At 47.6% G+C, this 26,974-nt stretch overlaps 1 protein-coding gene across 2 annotated transcripts in view; it reads right to left on the bottom strand.

Annotated features, from left to right (window-relative positions):
- Positions 1 to 1,393: 1,393 nt before the first annotated feature.
- The window catches only part of LOC121434731 (gamma-secretase-activating protein-like), an 89,830-nt gene continuing 64,249 nt past the window's right edge, over positions 1,394 to 26,974 (bottom strand). Inside the window, exons 20-31 of one of the 2 annotated variants that reach the window (XM_041633658.1) lie at positions 20,271 to 20,399; positions 19,263 to 19,321; positions 18,671 to 18,702; positions 17,131 to 17,192; positions 14,440 to 14,535; positions 11,265 to 11,335; positions 10,788 to 10,882; positions 5,701 to 5,820; positions 4,696 to 4,757; positions 3,451 to 3,552; positions 3,203 to 3,302; positions 1,394 to 2,527 (exon numbers count right to left, since the gene is read on the bottom strand). In XM_041633658.1, coding sequence (XP_041489592.1) covers positions 2,436 to 2,527; positions 3,203 to 3,302; positions 3,451 to 3,552; positions 4,696 to 4,757; positions 5,701 to 5,820; positions 10,788 to 10,882; positions 11,265 to 11,335; positions 14,440 to 14,535; positions 17,131 to 17,192; positions 18,671 to 18,702; positions 19,263 to 19,321; positions 20,271 to 20,399 — 1,020 coding nt within the window. In that variant the 3' untranslated portion in view covers positions 1,394 to 2,435. The remainder of the gene's footprint in view (positions 2,528 to 3,202; positions 3,303 to 3,450; positions 3,553 to 4,695; positions 4,758 to 5,700; positions 5,821 to 10,787; positions 10,883 to 11,264; positions 11,336 to 14,439; positions 14,536 to 17,130; positions 17,193 to 18,670; positions 18,703 to 19,262; positions 19,322 to 20,270; positions 20,400 to 26,974) is intronic. The other variant, XM_041633659.1, reaches the window with a different exon arrangement.

Below are 26,974 nucleotides of genomic sequence, written 5' to 3'. Positions count from 1 at the left end.
AAATATTTAAGTCCTGATTCATTTCTTAAAAGTGTATTTTCACAAACAAGTTCATGAACATTTTAAATTCTGATACCTGATTTTCAAGATCTCTGCCAAAATTCTGCACTTACATAACTCCTGTAGGAATAGTTTTACTAATTTGCTCCAATTTTTGCTTCATGTATTTTTCTGATTCCAGTGCTTTTGTTAGACTTGACGATTCGCTAGTATGTGAAACCTGTATTTGAACATTTACTAATATGTTTAAGCTATTTCTTTTGTGCTGGTCGCCATTGTGAATTTCACTCATGTCCAGTTCTGGGAGACAGATAAATACCATACTTTTATTTTGTTAAATCCAACATCCTGTTCCAAGCCCCCTAGGTCCTGCCACACTGGAGAGTAAATATAAGTTACTCCCATCTTGTGAGTCCTGAGGTTGGCCTCCTTGTTTTGAAGCAAACAGCTAGTGAGAGCCTTCAGCTGTTTGAGCCATTTAGCTAATAAAAGAAATACTGCACCCTAAAGGGTTCCTGTGTCATGGGAGCTGGTAACCTCTTTAAGGATTCAAAACATGCAGAGAGGGAGTTTAAATGCCGTAAGAGTGGAAAGGGGTGGATTCTCAAACATTGTAGCGTGTGCTACTGAGAAAAGGCAGACGCTACCAGGTGCTGACATGTCTGGCTTACAGTCAGGTGTGTGTGTGTGTGTGTGTGTGTGTGTGTGCATGTGTGCGTGTGTGTGTGCGTGCGTGTTTGTGTGTGTGCGTGTGTGTGTGTGCGCGTGCGTGTGTGTGTGTGCGTGCGTGTGTGTGTGCGCGTGTGTGTGCGTGTGTGTGTGTGCGCGTGCGTGTGTGTGCGTGTGTGTGTGCGTGTGTGTGTACGCGTGTGTGTGTGTGCGTGTGCGTGTGTGTGTGTGTGCGTGTGTGTGCGTGCGTGTGTACGCGCGTGTGTGTGTGTGTGTGCGTGTGTGTGTGTGTGTGTGTTGTCTAGCCCTAGAGCACGAAGTGATGTTTTTGTGAGGTAGAGAGAGGAAGTCCAAGTGGAGGAAGAAACTTGATCCAACCTTAGAAATAAGAAGGCCAAACTCATGTTCTGAGACCCAGTGACTCGGCTTGGTTGCAAAAGGATGTTCATATTTTACAGGGTCAAAACTTCAGAGTTAAATGCCAAGCAGTTTGCATGTTAGCTTTCGATGAATAACAAGTTATTGAATAATTACGAGCCAAGTGTCCACATCAAACCCATGTTTACCTCAACAATGTGTCATATAAGCTCAGCTTTGGGAATCAAAGGAGCAACACAGGTGTGAACAGAAACAAACGAAGGCAAAGAATGGGAGGAGGGAAGTGAACTGAGCAAAACTAGATGAAGGGCTAAAAACACAAGTGTTCGTGAGAATTTTACTTGCAAAGAGGATTTTTTTATTTAATTTGAACTAAATAAAATCTGCCTTCTCCAGTACAGAGTTATTTGTAAGAGAAGTAATACAGATAGACAGCATTTCCACATTGCTGAATAATTGCCAACATATCCCACGCCTGGCTGATCTGAAGCAAGAAGAGACATCCTATAGGCCGGGGCAGCTTCCAGAGACAACAGAGGCGGCAGAAAATGAGGTGGATTGGCATATGAGCTAGCGACATTTAGAGTCATTAAACTTTCACCACCGGGAAGGGAAACAGCAGAAGGGAGAGAAGCAGAAGTGAACGGGGAAGTCGAGCCTTGTGAGTGAGGGTGACCCTGACGTAGGACACAGATGAGAGAGGATGTCATGTGTCGTCATGTGTCCTGCAGGAACACACCCATGGGCTCACCACGCCCTGTGCCAATAAAAAGGCTATGCTCAGAACTTAGCGAAAAGTCAGACCACAGCTTTCCGCACTGGAGGTCATGTTTAACGGGAAGGCATCGTTAAATCAGACTCCCATTAATACAAACATTAAATACACATCCCTCTGAACCACCACACAGGCAGAGGCTGCTCACATCCTGTATGCACAAACGCGGTTTGTCACAGTTACTCCGGGCTGGAAATGGCAAGTCTTGTTTAGTCCAAACCCAGGTTCTTCTTAAATCCTCTTTGCAACATTTAATTTTTCTGCTCGTTTTATGTTATTTCCAGCGGTCTGTCTAGCTCTTCCCGTTCAAAGCATTGTGCCCTCTGTTTTTTCACTTGATCCTGGAACGCAGCAGAACTAGCTCCCGGCCCTGAGCCGCCAGGAAGAGCACTGCTCCTGCCACACACGAGACGCCATCTTGACTCTTGACTGCTCTCTGGTTCTCTGGACAGGGTGCGGACGCGCTCCATTTTCTGAGACCTAAACTGAATCCCGAGGAGCTCCACGGTATATTCTGACCTGTTACCCCTCTTAAGGAGCAATAAGAATTCCCAGGAAAAGCGGGGAGAAACAGCGTCGAGACGCTGAACGCAGGCCATCTGCACGCTAACTTTCATAAACCCAAGAGCACCGAGGTGTGTTTCAGAGCAGCTTCCTCGACAAAGTCTGCGTCCACGCTGTCATGGCCTTCGAAATCCCTCGAAGCTGCGGAAGGGAGAGAGAGTCGCTGTGGAGCAGTGGCCACCCGCAGCCTAATTCACACAGCTCATGCTCGCTCGTGCGGGGACAGCATTTTACATACCAACCACAGTGCCCCTTCCTCTCACTCCCCCTCCCTCCCTCATCCCTTCCTCAGAAAGGGTCAGGCCTCCCACGGAGAGGCTGCAAAGTCTGGCACATCAAGTTGAGGCAGGACCAAAGCCCTCCCCGCATATGGAGGCTGAGTAAGATTTCCCTTCACAGGGAACGGGCTCCAAGAAGCCAGTTCATGCACTGGGGATAAATCCTCGTCCCACTACCAGTGTCCCCACAGACTGCCCAAGTCACAGAACCGTCACCCACATTCAGAGGCCCTAGTCTGGTCCTATGCAAGTTCCCCTACTATCAGTCAAAAAAAAAAAAAAGAGTGTTGATTTCATTAAAGCTTGGCACTAAAGAACATTCATACCAACCAGAACAGACCCTAAACACCTCGAGCCCCTTTTGATCTTCAAAGGTAAGGATTCCTTGGGTAATGTAGGAAGTACGGTATTCTCGCTAATGAAAATCAGTTTTAGTAAGGACTTGTAGGGTATTTAGGGAAGGAAACAGATCGAGCTGTGACTTGGGAATGACCAACATGACAAGGAAACTCCTAAGTTAGACGGAGGAGTGAACTACCTTGGTGCGAGGACTCCAGGCCTGCCAGAATGTCAATGAAGTAGTTCAGAGGCAGAAATTCTGTTGAGAACGATGACTTGCCAATCATAGAGTTTCGAGGCTGAAAGAGAATACACTCCCTATATACGGACCGCTTCTTGAAGACACAAGCAGCTTTAAATAGAACAATAGAAAACAGAATCACGTCTATCGGGGCATGCAGGTGGGCTCCAAGCAACGCTCACTGTCTGGACGTCGCCGAGGCTCACCTCTTTCTTGTAGCTCCTGAGCATCTGTGCCACGTGGTTCCGGGAGATGATGTTGGAACTCATGGGATGGTCCCAAAGCCGGAAGACCTTCTGCCCGGTACACTAGAGTACGGGTGAAGATCACAGAGGACAGCATAGGTCATAGTGCACGGAACAGACCACATACCAGCTTCTGACTTCTACATGATATTCCCAAAGGGATGTAGAACCTCCCTGACTCATGACCGCTGGAGAAAGGCCAAGCTCAAGAGTTACGCTTCTGAAGTTTTCGTAAACCCTCCCTCAGCTTTCCTCAACGTGAGGAGAGCAACTTTGGCATCAATGCTATGCCGCCAATTTCCTTTTTTTTTTTCCTGGAATGATGTTGGGTCTGAGATCCTTCCGAGCTGGAGACAAGCGTGTCAACCCTGAGTGACATTATGACAGGAAGCTAGCGGCGGCTTGTGTGCTTTCGTTGGTCTCTCTTCTATTATCTGTCCCAGAAACTTTAAATACTCGAAATCATAGGGACAAAAAAGTCAAATTTGGAGACCAAACTATATCAACACTGTTCCTCTGGGAGTCAGAGCCAGGGGAAAGGTGGGTACTTTGTTCTCAGGAAGCCTGTGACAGGAAGGACAGCCACAAGGCAAAGCCACAGGTCCAGAAAGCCACGGGGCAGAGGATGGCCAGTGCCAGAGGCCCCGTGCTCTTGGTATGTAAACAGCACACTGGCCAGGCTCTTAGGGTCAGGAAGTTTGCAAAGTGAGGGGGCCGAAAGACCTTGCTGTGGAATTTCATGTTTTCATGTTGCTGACCCTGAGAGCTAATACCCCACCAAAGAGCAAGGAGTGCCTTCCTGACATTTTCCTCCTGTGCTTTTGTTCTTCCTCTGGCCGGGTAATGCCTGCCCGTGCTCAGAAATGTAAGAGGAGGAGGAAACACCGTTCCAGAACCTCCAGGCCTCACCTGTGCTCAAAGCCTTATCAGTTTCGATGTCAAAGGCATATGTTTCCCCTCTGCCTCCCACTCAGACTCCATGTAAACATCAGCGTGGTTGCCTAAGAGGAGACCACGTCCACCTTTCCAATGCAGCCAACCCGAGAAGCACCCGCTGTGCAGAGGGTGGGGGTGGATGGAATCTCACGGAAAAGGCTGAAAAGAGGGCCCACTCAATTGACCTCCGCCAACAAGGGAACTGTCTTCTTACAAGACACATGGCAGGAGGGTGGACGAGGCTTGAGAGGAAATTAATTTTAGGATTACCAGAGGGAGCCGCACGATGATGCTGAACTTTAGCTGTTCATTCTTCTCTGAATTGTCCAGATCTACAAGAGAGGTGGAGATTAACAAATATGATACAGATATCCGTTTCAATACTGCAGCGAATTTTAAACCACGAACGCTTCCTCCTGAGATGTTCCAGCCCTGAGTTCACGGCTAACGATGTTCTGAAAGCTTTGCTTGTGACTCAGTTATGGGGACTTTTGTTTTGTAACAGGCTGCCAGCCACCGAGCAATTCCACCCACTAACTGAGAGCGGGAGGCTGCTGAAGAACACGGCAGGTGCTTTGACAACATTAGCAAAACACACACACACACACATGCCTGAACGGCTTCCGTGGGAAAGATTACGAGGTGGACCTTAATGCCCAGGTTCAAGCGAGCGCTGTGTCTCTCATTGGTTTTTCATGCATTCCAAGTCTAATTCAAGGTGACAAAATTAATTGGCTGAAAGTAATTCACAATACTTTCTTGAAAAACAAATTCAGAGTCTCCCATAGTAAAAACGTCATATACAGAAACTTCATATACATAGTCTCTTCATAGTAAAAACTCTATACACAGAAAAAAAAAACTAAAGACAACATGTGGATTGAGTTCTTCAGGGCCTCCTGAAGGGCTAAAGAACTGTCGACTAGCCTGAAGGGAGGTTCTAGGAAGTGGGATGTGCTAAGAATTTGTAGTAAACGGGGAAAATAGACAGATGCTCAAATAATAAGACCTTCAAGGCAGTGGTAGCACACGGCTTTAATCCCAGCACTTGGGAGGCAGAGACAAGGGGATCTCTGTGAGTTCGAGGCCAGCCTGGTCTACCGAGTTCCAGGACAGCTAAGGCTACACAGAGAAACCCTGTCTCACAAACAACTTCACTATCTTACTGCGGAACATTAAGTTGTGCGTGGGGCCCCTCTGAGTGTAGCCAGACTGAGTGCCACATGGCCAGAAGTCAGCCCTGAAACCCCCTGTGGTCAACTCAGACTTGCTTACCCTTCATAAGCCTGGTGACCGCGGTCTCCGTGAGTAGCAGCACCCCGTTATCGATGTAGTGCAGCAGGTTGTACAAAGGGAGACAGTGTACCCCAAGGAGTGTGTGCAGAGAGTGGAAACCTGGGATGAGCGGAACAGAAGCAGGTGTGAGCAGCCAACACCTCAGGCTCCAGAGGGAACGAGTTAATCATGTAAATGAAGCTCCGAACTCTGTGCTTAGGGCCTGGGTCCCCTCCCGTGGGACTGCCGCAGTGCAGGGGACTCCCTGTAGGGTTCCCGCTCAGTATTATTCCACTGTCCTTCACAGCAGAGCTTCAGACTCCACAGACCCACGCTGAAATGTTGCTGGCATGGGGACCATTCTGCTGAAGGGTTAAAGAAACAAAAACCCTAGAACCAGATGGCAACAGTTGTATGCCCACTCTCTGGTCACCTCATAGAGAAAGAAGGCATGTCGGTGACATCACCCTGTAATAATTCAGTAGATGGGAAGGTTTGTTCTCCTTCTCTCTCAAGCCCAAGTCCCGAGTGAGGCCACAACCCCAGGGCTCTAGTCACCCTACCAATCACATGTGGAAGGAGATTCCAGACCCGGTGGGAATAAGAGCACCCCACTCTGGAATGTTGGCATCTTGGGGATCTTTGGAAAGCTCTTCACTTGGTGTGTGGAAAAGGCCAGAGGCAGCAGAGCATCTGTGCCCCGGATCCTGCCGGTATTTGAGCAACCAGCTCTAAGTAACTTGTCTTTCTGAATTCCCTTCCTTCATCTCTAAAATGGAGCCACCGACCTTTCCTTCTGGGCTACTAAGAGGAAGAGAGTAAGTATACAGAGCCCAGCACATGGTACAGCGTGATTGGCACTGGACACACGCTGAGTGAGCATGGGCTCACCTCTTCCACACCCAACACTATCAGACGCAATTAATAGAGTCGCATTCCGTAGATGAGAAAACTGAGATTCACAGGCGCCGAGAAACTTCCCCGTATCCTATAAACAGCCAGCGAGAGGTTGAAACAGCCTGAAATGGGCTGTGGGGGTTGTTGCTTCTGTTCTTAACCAGAGGATCACGCCGCCTCAGTAACTCAGAGCCGAGTTAACAGAACAATACGGACAGACCTAAGGTGAGAGAGCGTGGGTGCACTGGGAAACATGACGTGATCATCTGAGTTGAATCTGATGACAAAAGCAATGATTGACAGGTAAGTGTGGACGAAGCAAATTTAGTCAGCATCCTCTCATCCCCCAAGCAGGAGAAGTAGTAGGGTAACGGACAAAACAGTGACGTCACCACTCTAGTTCAGCTTGCAGTCTGGTAGAGCTGGCGATCAGTTCATCATAAATTAATCACATGTTTGCATGTGACCAGTTCTACGCATGTGTACACATAACAAGGACCCAATGCTCGATGCTACCAAAAAAAATTTGTCAATCCAGGAACCTTTGAGGAGTCACTGAAGGTCTCTGAGCATGATGAAAGATGAACCGGACTTTACTTTGGGAATATTAATATGCCAGCAGACAAGGAATGGATAGGAGCACCATCTCAAGACTATCCTAGGACCCGTAGGAACACCATGGCCTGGACATGTACGAGATGGACTGGGGGCACTGAGGGGGAAAGAAGACGAGGGGAAGTGTCCTAGCTAGGGTTTCTGGCTGTGGTGAAACACCAGAACCTAAGCAACTTGGGGAGGAAAGAGTTTATTTCACTAACAGCTTCTAAATCACAGCTCATCATCCTGCCATAGAGGCAGGAACTCACACAGGGAAGGAACCTGGAGGCAGGAGCTGATGCAGAGACCACAGAGGAGGAGTACCTACTGGCTCCCTCCTCATTGCTTGCTCAGCCTGCTTTCTTATAGAACCCAGGACCACCAGCCCAGGGATGGCACCGCCCACAACGGGTGAACCCCTACCATTGATCACTAGTGAAGAAAATGCCCTATAGTCTCGCCTACGCCCCAATCTTATGCAGGTAATTCTTCAATTGAGAAGTTGAGGTTTCCTCCTCTCAGACGACTGTAGCTTATGTCAAGCTGACTCAAGTTGTACCCAGCACAGGCAGAGTCCCATGGCCACGTGTACATGCTGAACAACCAACGAGATGCGGGGTTGACAAAGGACCATAGCTGCTCTCGGGGTGCGTGCAGGGGGGGGGGGGTGCGTGCGGGGGTACGTGCGGGGGGGGTGCGTGCGGGGGGTGCGTGTGGGGGGTGCGTGCGGGGGGTGCGTACAAGGGTGCGTACGGGGGTGCGTGCGGCAGAACAAATGATGCGTAGGGACGGGGTTTGGGTTCTGAGAAAGAATGGCATCTCCTCTCTAAACGTGTGAGTCACCAGCAGCGGAACGTCCTAATCCCTGGCAACATCAGGGGTCAGATGATGAGCAGATGTTGTCCTCGGGCAGATGTGAATGAACCAAAATAGACTTGAGTTCACTAAGTCCCCGATCCAAAACACATTATAATATTACTAACCAAGGCTGATGTTGCCATGTAGGCTTGGGGATGCTTTCCCGGAATAATGAAGTCAAAAATTATTCCTAAGAAAGCATTTATGCTAGATCAAGAAATGCTATTCCGGGATTCGAAATTCCTTCTCGAATCCGGCGTAAATCCTGAGCATCCAAATGGCCCTTCATCTGCTTCGCTGGCGCAGACCCAAGGGCAGGGGTTTATTCATGGCCTCATCTCTGTTGGCCAGATCTGAGCAGAGCACACAGGCTAGAACTAGCCACCAGTTCATGCCAGGAATCCTCATCGCTCCAGGGCTGCTGATCTTGCTGTAGCCCCGGGGGAGAAATAGCAGAACAAACAAACAAACAAACAATATCCCAAAAACAAGAGCCGCGCTTTGGGGGCGCACGCCTTTAATCCCAGCATTCGGGAGGCAGAGGCAGGTGGATCTCTGTGAGTTCAAGGCCAGCATGGTCTACAGAGCTAGTTCCAGGACAAGCACCTTGTCTGGGGGGCGGGGGGTGCGGACACAAGAAAATCAAAAACAAAAAACCTAAAACAAAACTCTACTTGCTACTTCGTCACTCTTTCCTTTTACTTAAGTGTGCGACTCTTGAAACTCAATCTCCCTAGTCCTGCAGACCTGAAAAGCAAGCACCCTTATACACATGCACGTATTGACCCCTTGTACACACACACACCTGCACACGCATGCACACGCACACAGTGTCACTTTACCCTCTCTTCCCTTATCATCTAGAAAACATGGCATTTAACAGACAAGGAGAAGCCAGGAATGGCATGCTGAATCTCACCGGCAATCCCAGCACTCGGAGTGGCCGTAAGAGAACCTGGGGTTCAAGGCCTTGGCTGTGAAAGTTTGCAGTCACCCTGAGCTGCCTGAGCCTGCAATAGGGCGCGGGGGGATGGGGTTGAGGGGCTCAGGGGTGAAGGATGCAATGGGGTGGGGGGATGGGGTTGAAGGGCTCAGGGGTGAAGGATGCAATGGGGTGGGGGGGATGGGGTTGAGGGGCTCAGGGGTGAAGGAAAGCAAGGAAGGTAACAGAGTGTAAAGGCAGGCACAAGATGAGAAAGAAAATACTTGTAACCAGAAATCTAATAAGGGGCTGATATCCAGAACATACAAATAATAAAACAAGTCAGTAGCCAGATGACAACTGATTTTATTAAACATGTAGGAGATCTAGACAGAGTTGTTGTTTTTTTTACCTAAAGAAGCCGTACAACTAGTCAAGAATTACATAGAGAGATAGTATCTCTAACCAGTGAAATACAAATGAAAACCACACTGGTATCACCTCCCGCCTCTCAGCATCCAAAACAGGGGTAAGTGTCAGAAGAGTGTGGAGAAACTCAAACCGTTGAGTACTGCTGGTGGACTCTAACTCGGTGCAGTCACTATGAGAGACTGCATGAACCCTCTCAAAGAAGCTGAAAATGGAACCAGCATTGATCCCATAACCTCTGAGCACCCAAAAAAATTAAAGGTGAGGTATTTAAAAAGATTTGTACACTAATGTTCATTGAACTGGTCACACTAGCCAAGATACACAAATGTGCATTGATAAACAGGAAAATAACATGGAAATTGCATAAACATGTAATACTCAGTTTCACATAAACATACATAAACATGTATGTTTTACTCAGCTTTAAAAAGGAAGAAATTCTGCCATCCATGACAAATGAGTGGATCTAGAGGACACTACAGAGGTTAAAAGAAGCCAGCCACAGACGAGACAAATACTACATGAGTCTATTTATAAGACTGGTCTACAGTAGAGTCAGAGAAACAAAGAAAGGTGGTGGCCCAGGCCGGGACATGGGAAGGGAGGTTGCTGTCCATGGAATGTGAAAAGAAGTTGTTTGTGAGCTGAGAAATCCCTGGAGAGCTACTACATAACACTGTGCCTGCAGATGCCACTGTTCTGCCCATTTAAAGCGTTAGAGTTGATTGCGTGCTAGAACTCTTCCTACAGTAAAGGAGACAAAGTCAACACAAGGTGGACGTTTGTGGCAAACAGAAGCTTGTGCGTTTCTTATTGTGCTCTGACTTATGTAAACATCACCCTGTTCCACTCCCACTAGTGTTTGTAACTGCTTTCATTTCTTGTCCGTGACCTGGCGGGAAATAGTTACTCCACACATTCAGGGACTGATCTAAGGACCACTTATATGAATAACTGTACACATACATGCTGAGGGTATCTTTGAAGCCTGCTTAGGGCTTCTCTGAGAATCTGAAGCGCTTAAGGGCCAGCCTGATCCTTGACACCAAGCCAGACCTCTCCCTCCTTTGTGTTTACCCTCAGGTCTCTCCATAGAGGAAAGCAGGAGAAGCCACAGGAGCAAGTTCCCTGCAGGGGCACCGTTGGTGCAAGTTCAGCTAGACGTGCACACGAGAACGGAATGCAACTGCTCCCTAGAGGCAGCGATGGTAGAGTTAGCAGTTGCGGGAGGTCTGGCCAATGGAGACCAACCTTAAGGCTATCCTCCACCAGAGCCGGCTGCGGATACTCGGGAGCCATCTTGAAACTCAGGGCACTACTCTCTGGAGACCACGTGAGAAACAACTTTATTATGACCGGACAACCAAAGAGCCAAACTCACCAGGAGGTAGGGGGACGCACAGGCTGCTTGTGGCATCCAAAATCCTGGTCATGAGGTGAAAGACTTCAAAGTGTGCAGTGCTGCCATGGTTATTGCTGGGTAAAAACAACACAGTAGTAAGTCAACCACGTGCCCTCCGGTCTCGAGTAGTGGCTCTGAGTGCCACCTACAGAGATTCCTATGAAATGCTGTACCCCATGGAAAGCCTCAGGAATGAGAGACCGACCAACAGCCTAAAGCACAGCATCGCACACCGTCCTCAGTGGGCTCATAAGTTATAAATTACACTAATTGAAATTTCCCTTCTTAGAAGTAGTAGGTTCACGCGTCTCTCCCTCCTCAACCTCATGCCATAAAGAACGGCTGAAGTAACCTTGAATTCTGAGTATGAAACTAAGAGGTGGTGGTGGTGGGGCTGGTGAGCACCCCTTCAGACTTGCTCGCCAAGATCGAGGAGATTGAGAAATACTTGCGTACAGGTGGAGAACCCAAGGACGTGCTCCGTGTTTCCTCCAGCTGGTCTCCAGCATGCACCAAACGAGATTCAGCTAGAAGGGAAGAGGACTCGTGACCCACAGCCTGCATCCCTTCCTTCAACACCCTCCCGGCTGTGTTTCTGCAGCTCTGGCTGCACATCCAAGGCAGCTGGCCCTCGGGGCTGCGGCTGGGCACACCATACAACAAGCCTTTCTGAAATCGGTTCCGAGACACTGGGATCCAGAAGGGAACGCCTGGAAATGTGCCCCGACTGTAACAGAGTACCCTCTGTCTGTGCTGGCAATGCTCCCCTGAGAAGCTAGTCGGCTCCACCACCCTTACGAACCCTCACCCATTGGTGAAGGTCAAATGCCAATGGCATAGCTGTCAGCCTGCTACACTGCCAGGGCTGAGAGCTGAGCGAAGAAAGATGGGAGAGGGGCATGGAGTCGTGTACATGAGCTGTGGGGAGATATGACCTCAGGGCCAGGTTCTGTGGAGCTGTGTCTCCCTGGCAAGTTACCCATCCTCTCAAATCTCTCAAATCTCAGGGTCTTCTTCTGTGAGACGAAAGGAAGTGCTTTCACAGGGTTGTTGTAAGTGTTAGTTACGTCACTTCACTTCCTGGAGCCAGTGCTCAACAAACAACACTGCATCACCCAAGCCAGATGCCTGGTTGGTCTTAGGGCTTTATCTAGAAACCTAGTCTAATTGTACACGTTTGTCAGCGGTAGGGCAGTCTCCACACGGCTGTCCATCATAAACCAGGGTACCCACACACAGGGTAAGAGCAGGAGGTAGGACAGAAAGGAGTTCCGTGCACAGCCTCCGGGATACAGGGTTCTCGGCTGAATGCAAGTTACGTGCGGACAACATCATCAAGCTCTCTGCCAACTTCCTTGAGCGTATTTCCAGAAAGACTGCCTGGCCACCCTCTTTAACCAGGCACTGGAGGCATGGCTGGTTGCAGCTGGGCAAGTTGGGTAAGTCAGGGGCATGGTGTTTCTGGGTCAACACAGGCATAATTTCTAGGCCTCTTGGCTCTAGGAGTCGGCACAACCCCGCGAGAAAACCCGCGTGTGATGAAGTCCGTGAAGCCGAGCGAGAAAGGATGATAGAGTGGACGTTCTTCGAACTGTAGAAGGGGGGACTTCAAGTCAACAGAAAGAGGTGTGACCGACCTCTCAGACACAGCTCCGGGAGCATCTTCGTGCTCCGAAAACTGTTCCCAATGGCTCTGCAGAGGTCATCACACCAGAAAATAAACATCAGACATCTGCAGAGCATGCCACAGACATCATTGAGATCCCACGAGGAGAAAAAAGAATAAAGCAGAGAGGCTCAGATGAGGGCTGGAGAGCTAAAGTTAGGCTCCTCCGTACACAGTCCCTTGCTAAGGAAATACTAACGACACAGACGCCAGACACACCAAGAGGAAGTCTCCTGAGAGAAAAGAGAAAACAGGCATGGAGAGATGGAAACCAACACCAGCTTTGTTGGTGGTGGCTTCAAAAGAAAACCCTCAGTATGACAGGCTCTTTAACCCTTAAGCTTCAAGAAGGCCCCAGTCTCACATCCGGAGCTGAAAGGCACCTGGTGCCTGTCACCTGGTGTGGAGAAACAAATCCCTCACCGCCACTATGTACAACTCCGTATGATCACCAAAGGCATGACTATAGCTGGCCATGTGGCATAAGCAGCAGGCAAGGCTGTTTGTGGGGAGGAGCTATGTCTGAGTAACCAGTAATTCTGAAAATGACCCATGTGTGCCACAAAGTCTTGCTGGCTTGACGTGGTTTCATGCAAGTAATTCCTGCTCATTCCTGAAGACTACAGACCCCAGGAAGCCACCTCTACCTTGCATATCTGCTCTCATCAACATGATTGCTTACTAGACTGCTTCAGACCTTGTTCTAAAAACTAAAGGTGACCAAAAGAACAGAGAGGACTTTCATCTTTGAAGTCAGATGGATGACTGAGAACATTCTGTCAATGTGGAGCGGGCAGGTCAACACCTTATTATTAAAGGGCATTTCACCGCCATTCTACTGAGAGGCAGTCAGAGACTGGACACTCCAACCATAAATATCATTATGTAACCACATCCAGCCTTTTCTAGTATATTAAGATTATAAAGCTCACTCCCATTTGCATGCCGGTCTTACCCAAACTTGGAAAAATCATGGGACCTTCTTTCTCTTTGTCGTTGAATACTTCAATTTGTCAAGTGTATTATTTCTAGGTTCTACAGGACCAGACTTCAGTCTTGGTGCTTTGTGAAAAAGCAAATATGGCTGAAATCCAGTCTCAGAACATCATTTGCATCTACATATGAACAGGTGTCGTTAATTTGAATAATGCCATCTCAATGCATGGCGAACAGGCAATGAGCTACCATCTCAGTGGCAGATGTGGCGGGGGATGGAGAGCTGAGCTGGAAGCTAGCCAAGTTTGGCTTTGGGAGCCAATTAAGATTTAAAGTGCAAGCTCTCTCATATCTGTATAAAACTTCATTATGGAAATCAAGACTTATTGTTTAATAAAGAAGTGGAAGTGGCCAAATGAGAAGTGGCCACTTAGTAGCTACCCTGGTCTTATTGTCGTATGCTTCCGTGAACACAGGACAGCTAGTTGAAGCAGGACAGAAAGCTGACTTCCACAACAAGTTTTCTTTGTTTGCTGTTCCTTTTGCCCTCATTTCAATCTATAGCACCAAATATACCAGGCTGAAGATGGAACTCTCCGAAACCTAAGCTGAAAAGCAAAGTGGGGGACAAGGGTGCTGGGGAGACACAGTCTCAGTCACTAAACTGCCAACTACGCAAAACAAGGGCCTGAGGTGCAGCCTCAACACCACATAAAAAGTCAAGCAGGGAACCTGACTTTCATAATGGAAAGGGCAGAGACAAGTAGATTCCTGGAATCCACTGGCTGGCCAGCCAGCTGCACGAAGCCATCCAGTGATGGTGGAGAGTGATGGAGGGTGGCTAAGTCAACCTCTAGCCTCCACATGCCCACGGGCACTCCCATCCTCCACTGCACAGATGCACACACATACACAAACACATAAACACGCACACATTAAACAACCAATGGCCTCACCAGCTGGCATCTTGAGAACTAGACATGGGGCTAAGGGTAGGGCTGAAATTAGGAAAAAAAAGGTAGAACCAACCTGTTTTGAAACGTAGTCTAGAACTATCTGTTCGATCTTCTTCCTTTCTACACCCTGCAGGTGTCTCAATAGATGATCTCTTAGCTCAGACACCATCTGAGAACAGGAGAGGCACTAGATGAGTCAGGACAGGCACAGCCACACCTGCGGCCGGTTGTCGTTAGCGTTATTATTAATATTTCACATCAACATGAAAATTTCTTCATCTGAGGAAAACCCTTCACCCCTGACACCCCAAAGGAAGAAACCTACAACACTAACAGCTCTGGAAAAAGAGCAGGTCCAAAACAGAGAGACAGTGCTCCACAGAGACGGTGCTCCACAAAGACCATGCTCCACAGAGGGACCATGTTTCATGGAGTGATTATGCTCCACGGAGACAGAGACTGTAGGGGGCAGGGGGTGCCAGTAGGTAATCTTGGAAGGACAGACATTAGACCTAGAAGGAAACGCAGCAGGCACCACATCTGCACTGTGCCACCCACATCACAGGTGAAGGTAATGAAAATTCATTCTTCTGTCCCAGGCTTCTGTATCTGCTCTAAGCCCTAGTCTCCCTTCTAAGGTTTGCATCCTCAGGCCTCCGTCTTCATGTATTTCTTTCCCTTCCTTTTGCTACCTCTCCTGCTCTCCCTTTTGGCCTAAAAGCCCCACTCAGCAAGAGGGATTTTCTTGTTGCTGTTCTTGTCTTACCTAAAGAGATCCTGTGCAATGAGCATCTGGTGAGAACTGTCCAGGATATCAACATCATAAACTGCATAAAACTGCATAAACCTTAAACCTTCCACCTTAATGAACTCAGTGTGACCTCAGGATGCAACAAGACACAATGTCTCCACATTTCAATTCAGCACTGGGCTTTTTTTTTTTTTTTTTTTTTTTTTTTTTTTGTTTCCGAGACAGGGTTTCTCTGTGGCTTTGGAGCCTGTCCTGGAACTAGCTCTTGTAGACCAGGCTGGTCTCAAACTCACAGAGATCCGCCTGCCTCTGCCTCCCGAGTGCTGGGATTATAGGCGTGCGCCACCACCGCCCGGCCAGCACTGGGCTTTTTAAAGATGTTTATTTAAGAATTACTTTGTACTTTTGTGCTATTTAACTTTTCTGTAATGACTATAAAGATGAAAAGCAATGCCTGGCCTGATGCTTATACAATCCTAACATACGGCAGGCTGAGGCAGGAGAATCAGAAATTAAAGGTCAGTTTCTCTTAGGTACACAGTGGGATCGAGGTCAGTGGCCTGGATAAAACACATCTAATATCTCAATCAAATTGACAAATAAAATTTGAAATAAAAATAAAATATCTCATGGTTTGGCACCTGCATGTACATCTTAGCCTCCACTATTCAGTTATGCACACCTATTCTAGTCTACCCTATGCAGTTATGCACACCTAGTCTAGACTACCCTATGCAGGTATGCACACCTATTCTAGTCTCCCTATGCAGGTATGCACACCTATTCTAGACTACCCTATGCAGTTATGCACACCTATTCTAGACTACCCTATGCAGGTATGCACACCTATTCTAGTCTCCCTATGCAGGTATGCACACCTATTCTAGACTACCCTATGCAGGTATGCACACCTATTCTAGTCTCCCTATGCAGTTATGCACACCTATTCTAGACTACCCTATGCAGGTATGCACACCTATTCCAGTCTCCCTATGCAGTTATGCACACCTAGTCTAGACTACCCTATGCAGTTATGCACACCTATTCTAGACTACCCTATGCAGTTATGCACACCTATTCTAGTCTCCCTATGCAGTTATGCACACCTATTCTAGACTACCCTATGCAGGTATGCACACCTATTCTAGTCTCCCTATGCAGTTATGCACACCTATTCTAGACTACCCTATGCAGGTATGCACACCTATTCCAGTCTCCCTATGCAGTTATGCACACCTATTCTAGACTACCCTATGCAGTTATGCACACCTATTCTAGACTACCCTATGCAGTTATGCACACAGGCTTCAATGAACAGAAGTATTTAAGTTTGTGAAATGTACTATAATTTTTTTATTTCCTTTTGTGCGTGTTTCTTCACTGTTGTTAACAACATGACACACAAGTGTGCACACATGATCACACCTGACCAAGTTTACATTAGCATCAGCGCAGAAACAGTGTCCTCTTGCTTAGAGCCTCATTGGAAAGTGAGGGAGGGGAAGAAAAGGGTTTTTTGCCATAGCCATAACTTTCAATCAGTTTCAGCTCCTGGAAGTAAAATTGGTTGTCTCTCACGCTTCTGCAAGATGCCACCAAAACAGTTTGTCTTCATTTTCAGCGTGTGGCATAACAATGGCCAATTCCCTGTATCCTGAATCTTGTTATTATAGTTTGTAAATTTTTGTCAATTTGATAGTCAAAAACCAAACACAGGCCATGGAGATGGCTCAGTGGATGAAAGGGATTGTCACGTAAGCCTGAGGACCTGAGCTCAGATCCCAAGAACCCATGGAGCAGCTAAAGCAGGGGCATGTGTCTGGAATCACAGAATGTGGGCACACATGTGTTCCTTATTGCACTTTACAATTCCATGTGTACTGCTCGCTACTGGACACTGGGCTACTGTGCTGGCACCTGCTGAATACTTAGTGGACAATGGCATCTGTCTTTGCCCACGGTTTCCTGAGACCACTTGCTCGCCCGCATTACAGAAGCCCACGGATTACCTACCAGACCCACGAGCAGCCTCTGGTGCCGATCTTCCTCTTGTAGGAGAGGTATCAACCTTGGCTCTGCAGGTGAACAAAGGAGCAATCATCAGAGGTAGTGTTCAGGAAGTGGGCTAGGAGAACCACACAAGCCAGGCCTTGACCTGAGCCTCTTACCCTCAAGGGACCTAATTCTAGGGAACGGTAGGCCTCAGTGGAAGGACTGTGTGGCTCCCTTCTATCTCCTGACCCCACAGTTCAGCGGCCTTGAAGGTTACTGAGCTGATGAGGCAGCAATAACTAAGGCAAACAGTGCTGATGGGCACAAACTTTCAGATTGAGATCTAACAGCGGGAGTGTTAGACCAAAAGTCGCTTTCCCCACTCTGACTGCCCCCGCACTGACAGGACAGGAGGGGCAGGGGAAGGCAAACAGGCAAGCAGATCTTTTTGTAGGCTTTCCTGGCACCCCCACTGGGTTCTTCTCCCAGAAGCCCAGAGCAGGAAGGAGGGAAGAACCCACTGGCTGATGCTCCCTTCTAAAAGGCATGGGTGTTCTTGGCGCCTTAGGATGAATGCTTTCTCCACCCTGCTTAACACTCTGGGTTATGATGAAAGTACTCGGAATATGAACTTAACAACCCTTAGTTTGCGGGGTTCAGTTTCAGCACAGACAGCATCCTTCACGCAGAGCAAAGCCTGGCACCGGAAGGGAGCCACTGCCCTCAAGATGATGTCACAGGCCTGGCACAAAGCAGAGCTCCGAAATCTCCCACATTTCCCACACTGCACAGCCTCTAAGCATAGCAGGAATGGATGTAACACATTTATCCCTTGTCTAGTAGGGCACAGTCCCCGGCTACAGGAGGATGGTCTGGTCACCCAGGAGATAAGTCACCTTCATGGTTCATGGAGCTGTGTATACAGCTGTTGAGTGTGAGTAACACACTTTCTAAGTTAATTCTCATAGGGTCTCCACACATATGAAAACATCCAAGCCCATAAAAACAGGAGTAGATTAAAAATAGTTTCCTTAATGACGGCTGTCCTTCCCGAAGCATGATCAACATCAGAAAGGCTTGGGCCTGGTTAGAAGACAATGTGTAGGCACTAGGGGCTGGCATGTGACAGCCTCGGAACCAAAGCTGGTGTCCACCCTACAGAACCACACTGCTCAAGTCCAGGGCATGACCCGGTGGGAACCAGAATGAAAGACACACAGATGGCACAGACAGCTGGAGAGAGCAGCTCAGGCAAGAGAACCAAACGCACCCTGAGGGGCAGCCAGAGGCCACGCTGATTAGATCAGCCCTGAGAGGAGGCATGAGGAAAACCAGAAGGCCAACACCCAGGGACTGTTTCAGCAAAAACATACTGAGCAGCTGCCCCTGGAAGGACCCGGTGCCAAGACAGACGTGGGACTGGCTATGTGGTCACGGTTAAAAGCTGTTGCTATCAATGATACCCCATTATCCTGCTGCAAGGGATTTTCTTGCCAGTCCGCTGACTCAGAAGAACAGTGTTGCAAAGAAGACATGGACTTTAGTACAGGTCTCTTCTTACCCAGGGCCCTTGACTCCATGTTAGAAATCACCCTGCAAAGAAATGGTGTGTTCTTTACAAAGGAGCCATCATTTTTAAAACGAAGAGCCCCAACACTGCACAGATATACATCCTCGAAAGCCCCACAAAACCGCTGAGAAGCTGCTCTCTGCCTACCAGGGAACTCAAAAACTTCGCTCAGTACCAATGGGCGCATTAATCTCAAAGCCCTTTAGTGCCAGCAACAGCAGTTACTGAGAGAAACTGCAGCTCTCAGTTACTGGAAATAATGGAGGCAGAAAATAGAACGGCGGCTGGAATGGGTCTCCACGCTCAGCTCTCCGTGATAAAGCCTCTGCACAGAAACCACTTTCAAAATAAGAGCCAGCTATACCAGCAACTTAAAACAGCTCACTACCTATTTCCACCCTCAACGGCATTCCCTTCTTCACCATCTCTCCATCTCAAGCCATCCATCCTAGGCTGCCACTCTCTAGAGGCTTTCCCATGGTCTAGAGGAAGCCAAGGACAGCCCTTCACCGAGCACACGCCACCGAGGCAGCCGAGCGGGCCAGAGGCCACCTAGGCAGGCGACCAGGCCAGCCACACTTACCTGGCTGCGTTGTCGAGAATGTTCTTCACATACACTGTGGACCTTCTTTGCCCCGTTTTCTAGGAGAGAGAGCATGTCAGGAACATGGAAAGTGGAAATTTCATGGACAGATTTTTTTTTAATAGCAAGAACAAAAATCAAGGCCGGGCAGTGGTGGCGCACGCCTTTAATCCCAGCACTCGGGAGGCAGAGGCAGGCGTATCTCTGTGAGTTCGAGGCCAGCCTGGTCTAGAAGAGCTAGTTCCAGGACAGGAACCAAAAAAAAAAAAAAAAAAAAAAAAAAAAAACCCTGTCTCGAAAATCAAAAAAAAAAAAAAATCAGTGTAGTTAAAGATTTCAAAAATACTATTATTTCCCATGTATTGAGAACACCTATTTTTTAATTAAAGTTTTTTCTCAAGCAGTATAATGGCAGGACCCTGGGCCTCTCTACAGCAGTAGCTCAGGGTTCCCAGGCACCCTTCACCCTGTTCTCATTAATGTTTCTATCTAATGTAACTAGACCACAGTGTCAAAATCAGGAAATGGGTGTGATAGCATGTGTCTAGTCCTATGCCATTCTATCATGTGTGTAGATGTACATACTACAATGTGCCACCGTGAAACTATTTCATTTCCCTGGAGAGCTCCCTGTCCAACCCCTTCACAGTCAGTCTCACGGACTCTTCCTCTTCCTGACCTCTAGCAAACGCTGACTGGGGACACCTAAATTTCTCTAAATGAGCTTTCAGCTACTCAGGTAATCTAACTGTATCCGAGACATGTTCCCTGTGCTTCTGTCATGGATGTGCTACACACCCTTCACTTGTCCTGCTCCCATTCCTTCCTCAAAGAACAGACAGCAGAGGTGACCCTGCCTGCCACTGGGTTGTCACTGAGGTAAGGCAGCCTGGTGACAGGGAAGAGCACAGGCAGTTTGAGGCAGCCTTGTGGCGGGTCTCGCTCCGTCTCTACTGCTAGGTGTGTGTGTGTGTGTGTGTGTGTGTGTGTGTGTGTGCGCACGCTCACCTCTTCAGAGATCAGGTTGTGCCATTCTCTCCTCACAACGCTGTTGTGGTAGTGTAAGTGGGGCTTCGTGTACTTAACATACTCGAGGTTGGCGTTCAGCTTGGCCCAGTACCCTGTCAAACTGTAGACCTGCAACCAAACAGCAGGGGCGTGAGAAGCAGGCACTGAGGTCCACGCCATAGCAGGGACTACATGCGTTTCGCTGCATGTCCTTTGGGTGTTGGCATTTCTGAGCGACTACATCTTTCATGGTATAGTCACACCCATGAGAATTTGACAGTCAAGAGACTCGGGGAGCCCTTGCCTCTCTTCTCTCCCCATTTACAACAGAGAGGCCTCCAGCTCATTTCCCAAAACTAAGGACTTCCCAGGGGGGGCTCAGCAAGAAGCCTATATAAAGGCATTTCCTCCCCAGGGAGCAATTCTCCTGGCTGGGAGATGCCACCACACTGTGTCCTGTGTCTGTAACTCAGAGCAACTGGAATGGACTTGCTTCCTTCCTAGGCTTACTCACTTCCAAAACCTAGTAATCAGAAGAATATGAACGAATTTCACAATAGCTGTTAAATTCTTCCAAAGAGTATTCGTTGGCTTTTAGGTCTTTGAATTATTAGTTATTTGTTCTTTCTTGAAGAATGTAACCATTATTATTTGCCTTTTAATAACAAAATACTACGCTAGTGTGTATTTAATGTTGAAAAACATTATCTGTAAACATGGGAGCCTGATGATCATACACTGGGATTTCCAGGTTTCTGTGTTGTAGAACGAGAAATTGGACAGGGCCCTGGGCAAGAGCAGAGGCAGAAATGGTTTATAGGCACATCCAAAGAAGAAGGCCAGCCAGAGCCAGCAGGTAGAAGCTCAATGGCAAAGACTATACAAAGCACTGGGACTTTATAGCCCGGTCTACGAGGCCGTTCATACAGCATGGGCGCTCTTATATATGCTCCGTCAGGATACGTCCACGTTGGAGGGCAGCAAGCCATTTTGGGCTTTACTCTGCTGTATTTTCCTGTCTCGCTGGCATCAATTGGTTTTTATGATGCAGTCACATATGTTTGACCAAGGCTAGATACAACATGTGTGGTCTAATAGCTGTTGCTTACAATGTGGTAACAGACTTAACAGAATTCAAGAAAGTAAGAGAACTTATAGACCCCTCAAAACATAAACTGTTTGCCGCTGTTACTTGTTACCCTCCAGAACTTGAAGGTAAGACCCCCACTGCTGAAAACACCGCATATTCATGTTATAGGACATGGAGAAATCATGGCATTGACCTGGAAACTCCATCCCCACCGGCTGGTTAAACTAGAAGCATGTACTTGCTAGCTTTCATAGCTGTAGAAGGCATTCTGCATATTACTAGAGAAAGAAGAGTACTCATCAATGCTACTTTATAAAGACTGTAACCGCACACTGAAACCAGCCTTTCCCTCCCAGTCTGCTCCAGGAATACGGTGCCTCAAAGGCTGCCCGCACCGCTGCTCATGGCCCAGAGGATGATCATACGGGAGTACTAAGGGGTTCAGTGTGTTACAAAGGACCACATGAAGATGGGGGAGAGCAGAGAGGAGGAGGAGGAGGTGGACACGGGGCAGGTCGAATCTAACTATATGCTTGGACTGGTTAGTTTCGTTTGTCAAATTGATACAAGCTAGAGTCATCTGAGAGGTGGGAGCCTCGACTAAGAAAACGCCTCCACCATCAGACTGGCCTATCAGCAAAGGAGAAAACGCCTCCATCATCAGACTGGCCTATCAGCAAAGGAGAAAACGCCTCCATCATCAGACTGGCCTGTCAGCAAGGAAGAAAACGCCTCCATCATCAGACTGGCCAGTCAGCAGGGACATGCGGTTCCTAATTGATGATTGACGTGGAAGGGCCCACCGACTGCAAGTGGTGTGGTCTATGGGCAGGTAATCTTGGGGTCTGTGAGAAATCAGAGAACCAGGGGGGCAAGCCAGGAAGTAGAACTCCTCTGTGGCCTCTGTTTCCGTTCCTGACTCCCGGTTCCTGCTTTGGGTGTTTGCCATGACTTCCTTCCATGATGGACTGTCTCTGCATGCTGAGGTAACCCTCTCCCTCCCCGGTTGTGTTCAGCCATAGTGTTTGCTTAGCGCAGTGAAGACTTAACCAGGACAGTGCATGTACGAAATCTTTGAATAGTACGTTTAAAAGAGAAAAAAATAAAACAGTGATAGATGAAATAAAATACACTTCGGTCACACACAAATGCTCTAATACCACACTGCAGTGTGACTCATAAGCTACTAGAAAGGCTTCCCACAGATTTGGGGATCTCACTAAGGTAAGTTATGTGGTGCTTTTATACTTTTATTTAGAAACCTGAACGGCCGGCACAGCCAAAGCCCCTTCTCCCAGAGATAGAAAATCTCAGAACCTTGAAAACTAAGATGCGTTTCCAGGGTACACGGGAGTGCTGCGGTCAGGGCGCTTTCCCGGACTTTTCCTTCAGGGACGAATGAAGGATGAGCCCTGCCCTTATTTATGGCAAATTTATTTTACCTATCCCTTCTCACTAGAAAATATTTTCTCTCCAGAAAAAAATAATAATAATAATTTTCTCTCTAGAAAATAATAATAACAACAACAACAACAATAATAATATACTCTTAAAAGTCAGACAAGTCCTGCATACTTAGCTACCGCCTTTTTGTTCCCTACATCTGGCCATGGAACACTAGGGCCAATACTAGAAAACTAGCTGGTGTTGTGGCGCCATCTAGTGGTCAGTTTGGCTATAGGCATGCCTGTTTTAGCACGGCAGTTTAGAGTGCGATTTACCTCAATCTTGTCCAGGGAGAGAACTGGGGTCCCCCTGTTGTGTGGCCTGGTCCCTTTAAGTCAAATGCTCCTGCTGACAGAAGACTACACTCACACTGTGGCTTAAAAAAAAATCCTTCTCTGCACTTAAAAAAATCTCTGGGGGCCAGTAAGATGGCTCCGTGGTTTCTATTCCTAGCCCACGGGTGGAAGGAGAGGATCACCGCCCACAGCCCTCCTCTGCCTGCACACCCACACATACACAGAGAGATAAATGTATTTTTAAATCTCGTTTTTCTCATAGTCTTGAGTCAACCAAGGATAACAGAAAAACAACAGTGGGCAGAGAACAGCCTTCAAGCGTGCTAGAGTGCCCCGTGGTTAGATAGTGTGCTCACAGGGTCTCTACAGTGTGCATGGTTAGACAGTGTGCTCACACAGGTTCTCTACAGTGTGCATGGTTAGACAGTGTGCTCACACAGGGTCTCTACAGTGTCTATGGTTAGTGTGTGCTCACACAGGGACTGTACAGTGTCCATGGTTAGACAGTGTGCTCACACAGGGTCTCTACAGTGTCCATGGTTAGTGTGTGCTCACACAGGGTCTCTACAGTGTGCATGGTTAGTGTGTGCTCACACAGGGACTTTACAGTGTGCATGGTTAGACAGTGTGTGCTCACACAGGAACTCTACAGTGTCTATGGTTAGTGTGTGCTCACACAGGGTCTCTACAGTGTGCATGGTTAGACAGTGTGCTCACACAGGGTCTCTACAGTGTCCATGGTTAGTGTGTGCTCACACAGGGACTCTACAGTGTCCATGGTTAGTGTATGCTCACACAGGGTCTCTAGAGTGTGCATGGTTACACAGTGTGTGCTCACACAGGGTCTATACAGTGTCCATGGTTAGACAGTATATGCTCACACAGGGTCTCTAGGGTGTGCATGGTTAGACAGTGTGTGCTCACACAGGGTCTCTACAGTGTGCATGGTTACACAGTGTGTGCTCACACAGGGTCTCTACAGTGTCCATGGTTAGACAGTGTGTGCTCACACAGGGTCTCTACAGTGTCCATGGTTAGACAGTGTGCTCACACAGGGTCTCTACAGTGTGCATGGTTACACAGTGTGTGCTCACACAGGGTCTCTACAGTGTCCATGGTTAGACAGTGTGCTCACACAGGGTCTCTACAGTGTGCATGGTTACACAGTGTGTGCTCACACAGGGTCTCTACAGTGTGCATGGTTAGACAGTGTGGGCTCACACAGGGTCTCTACAGTGTGCATGGTTACACAGTGTGTGCTCACACAGGGTCTCTACAGTGTCCATGGTTAGACAGTGTGTGCTCACACAGGGTCTCTACAGTGTGCATGGTTACACAGTGTGTGCTTACACAGGGTCTCTACAGTGTCCATGGTTACACAGACTGTGCTCACACAGGGTCTCTACAGTGTGCATGATTAGACAGTGTGCTCACACAGGGTCTCTCTACAGTGTCCATGGTTAGACAGCATGGATTCACACAGGAACTTACCCCAGAGTTGCTTACACCTTTTAAAGAGTTCGTGCCTTCAAATAGTTCAAAACCACTAAATAAAAAGGTCTTGCATCCCTCTTATTCTATATGGAAACATTCCCAATAATGAGCTCTCTGGTTCACCAAGCTGTACTTAGCTAGCGTTATCTCTTTAGTCTGTTCTTGATGCGCTTCTGGAGAGTGGACAATGGATCACGTCTGTCCAGGAAAAGTCACAAAACAGAACAAAAAGATCTGTATTTTAGACAAAACAAAAATTCAAACTTATACTTAGTAAGAAATACTGCGAGTCAAATTCCCATAAATATTCTCAGAGAGTCTGCTGGCCTATTATAATCGCCATGTTTTCTGACTGTTGGGAAGTGCCATCAGCATTTGGTCAGTGGTGTAATGTTTACCCTGCTAACATGCAAAGACGGCTGTAAATTGAAAGGCCTGTTTGGGAGACTGGAAAACAAGGGGCCCAGGGAGACAGATTTAAGAAAACAAAAGACAGCCGGGCAGTGGTGGCGCACGCCTTTAATCTTAGCACTCGGGAGGCAGAGGCAGGCGGATCTCTGTGAGTTCGAGACCAGCCTGGTCTACAAGAGCTAGTTCCAGGACAGGCTCCAAAACCACAGAGAAACCCTGTCTCGAAAAACCAAAAAAAAAAAAAAAAAAAAGAAAAGAAAAGAAAAAGAAAACAAAAGATAAAGACGGTATGTTCACCGGGGCTATTAGTGAGTGAACAAAGCCAGTGAGGGCAAAATCCAGACTTTGGGTTTGGATTGGCGGCAAGGATGGATCAGAGGCAAGGCCTTGAGAGATGAGAAAAGGCCAATTGCTGTCCACAGTCGGTAGTGGACAGAGGCTCAGGCATGTGACTCCAGCCTCAGGCGCCCATTAGAAACACCGGCTTCTGTCTGACGTAATTGTTAAGGAGTGTGGCCTGAAGCCACATGAGGTTTTCAGGTTCCTGGGGTGAGCCTTGTGGATCTGTAATGAGCATGGAAGCAGATTCCTCTGAATAAATAAATAAAGGGGAGTCTGTAGTGTAGATAGAGCAGGAAATTTATAGAATAAGAATGAATGTAACTTTGTGTAATGTAAAAGCATTTCTTCTTGTGTGTGGTATAGAAAATTACTAAGGTGAAATATTAGGAGAACATTTGCCCGCTTGAAGGCTGTCACACCCATCTGGCCCTGCCAGATGTGGGGGCTGCACCCAGCAACCGTGGTAACGAAATCATCTTGCCACACAAGAGGGACCCCCACCCTTCTGTGGCCAGTCGATACTGATAACCTAGGACATCTGGTTATCGGAAGGATCAAACGAGGGGCAATTTTGAACTGACTTAAAAGAGGTGGCTGAAGCAGGACGGTTATCTCACTTCTCACAATGGCTCTGGCACCAGGCCTCCATGGAAAGAGAGATCCTCCTAGCCTGCCTCCCGAAAAGCAGCAATATTGAATGCCTTGCCTGAACATTTAATGCTCTGTCTCCTGAGCACAGAGCTTTGTCTCCCGAAAACAGACATTTAACATCTTGCACCCCGAATGCAAATCCTCATTCCCTGAGAGTGGACATTGAAGGTCTGTCTCCCGAGAACAGACCAGATACTCTGCCTTTCAGAAGGCTTTGCCATCCTGAAAACAAAGCTTCGTCTTCTGAGCAGACAGAACGCTTTGCCATCCCGAAAACAAAGCCTCATCTTCGAGAGTAGAGAACTAAAAGCCTTGTTTCCCGAGACTCGGTCACCCGAAAGCCGAGTCCAAGGCCCTACCAGATACCAGCCTGGAACATCAGAACCTTATCTCCCGAGCGCAGACTATGGGGTCAAGAGTCGATCTTCGCTACCCAGCCCCCAGTGCAGACAAGAGCCCAGCCTGAAGAAATTCAAAAAGCCCTTTTTAAGCCAGGGAATACCAGGTCGTATGATGCTATTTTATGTGTGTATGAGAAGTTAAGAGAAAAGCATAGATGAGTTAATACATATGTTTAGGGTGTGACATGTTAAGAGATATTTTATGGATAACTGATAAGATTAGGAAATATTAATGGATAAGCTAAGGTTAAGGAGTGTTTTATAGATAATTAATGGATAAGTTTTATTAAGGTTATAGATAAGTAATGGATAAGTTGTATTAAGGTTAAGAAGTGTTTTATGAATAAGTGATAAGTTAGATTAAGGTTATGAATTGGTTTTATGTATTAGGTTTAGTAGGATTAATAATTGTGATATTGAAGTGCCTGTGTGTTGCCCATTATCAATCCCCCATGCCTATTAAGATTGTAAACCCCATGATGCATTGGATATTAAAGTTGCTAGTAAAGAATCATTATAAAGACAATTCTCTTGCTTGGTCTGGTTACTCATCACTCTCTGGGGAGAAGGGCA

Source organism: Microtus oregoni, unplaced genomic scaffold (genome assembly GCF_018167655.1).
Source record: "Microtus oregoni isolate MIOR12 unplaced genomic scaffold, Mior012 000044F_ref0000062, whole genome shotgun sequence".
In the NCBI taxonomy this organism is placed as follows: Eukaryota; Metazoa; Chordata; class Mammalia; order Rodentia; family Cricetidae; genus Microtus; species Microtus oregoni.
This window is presented reverse-complemented; position numbering and strand designations above follow the sequence as displayed.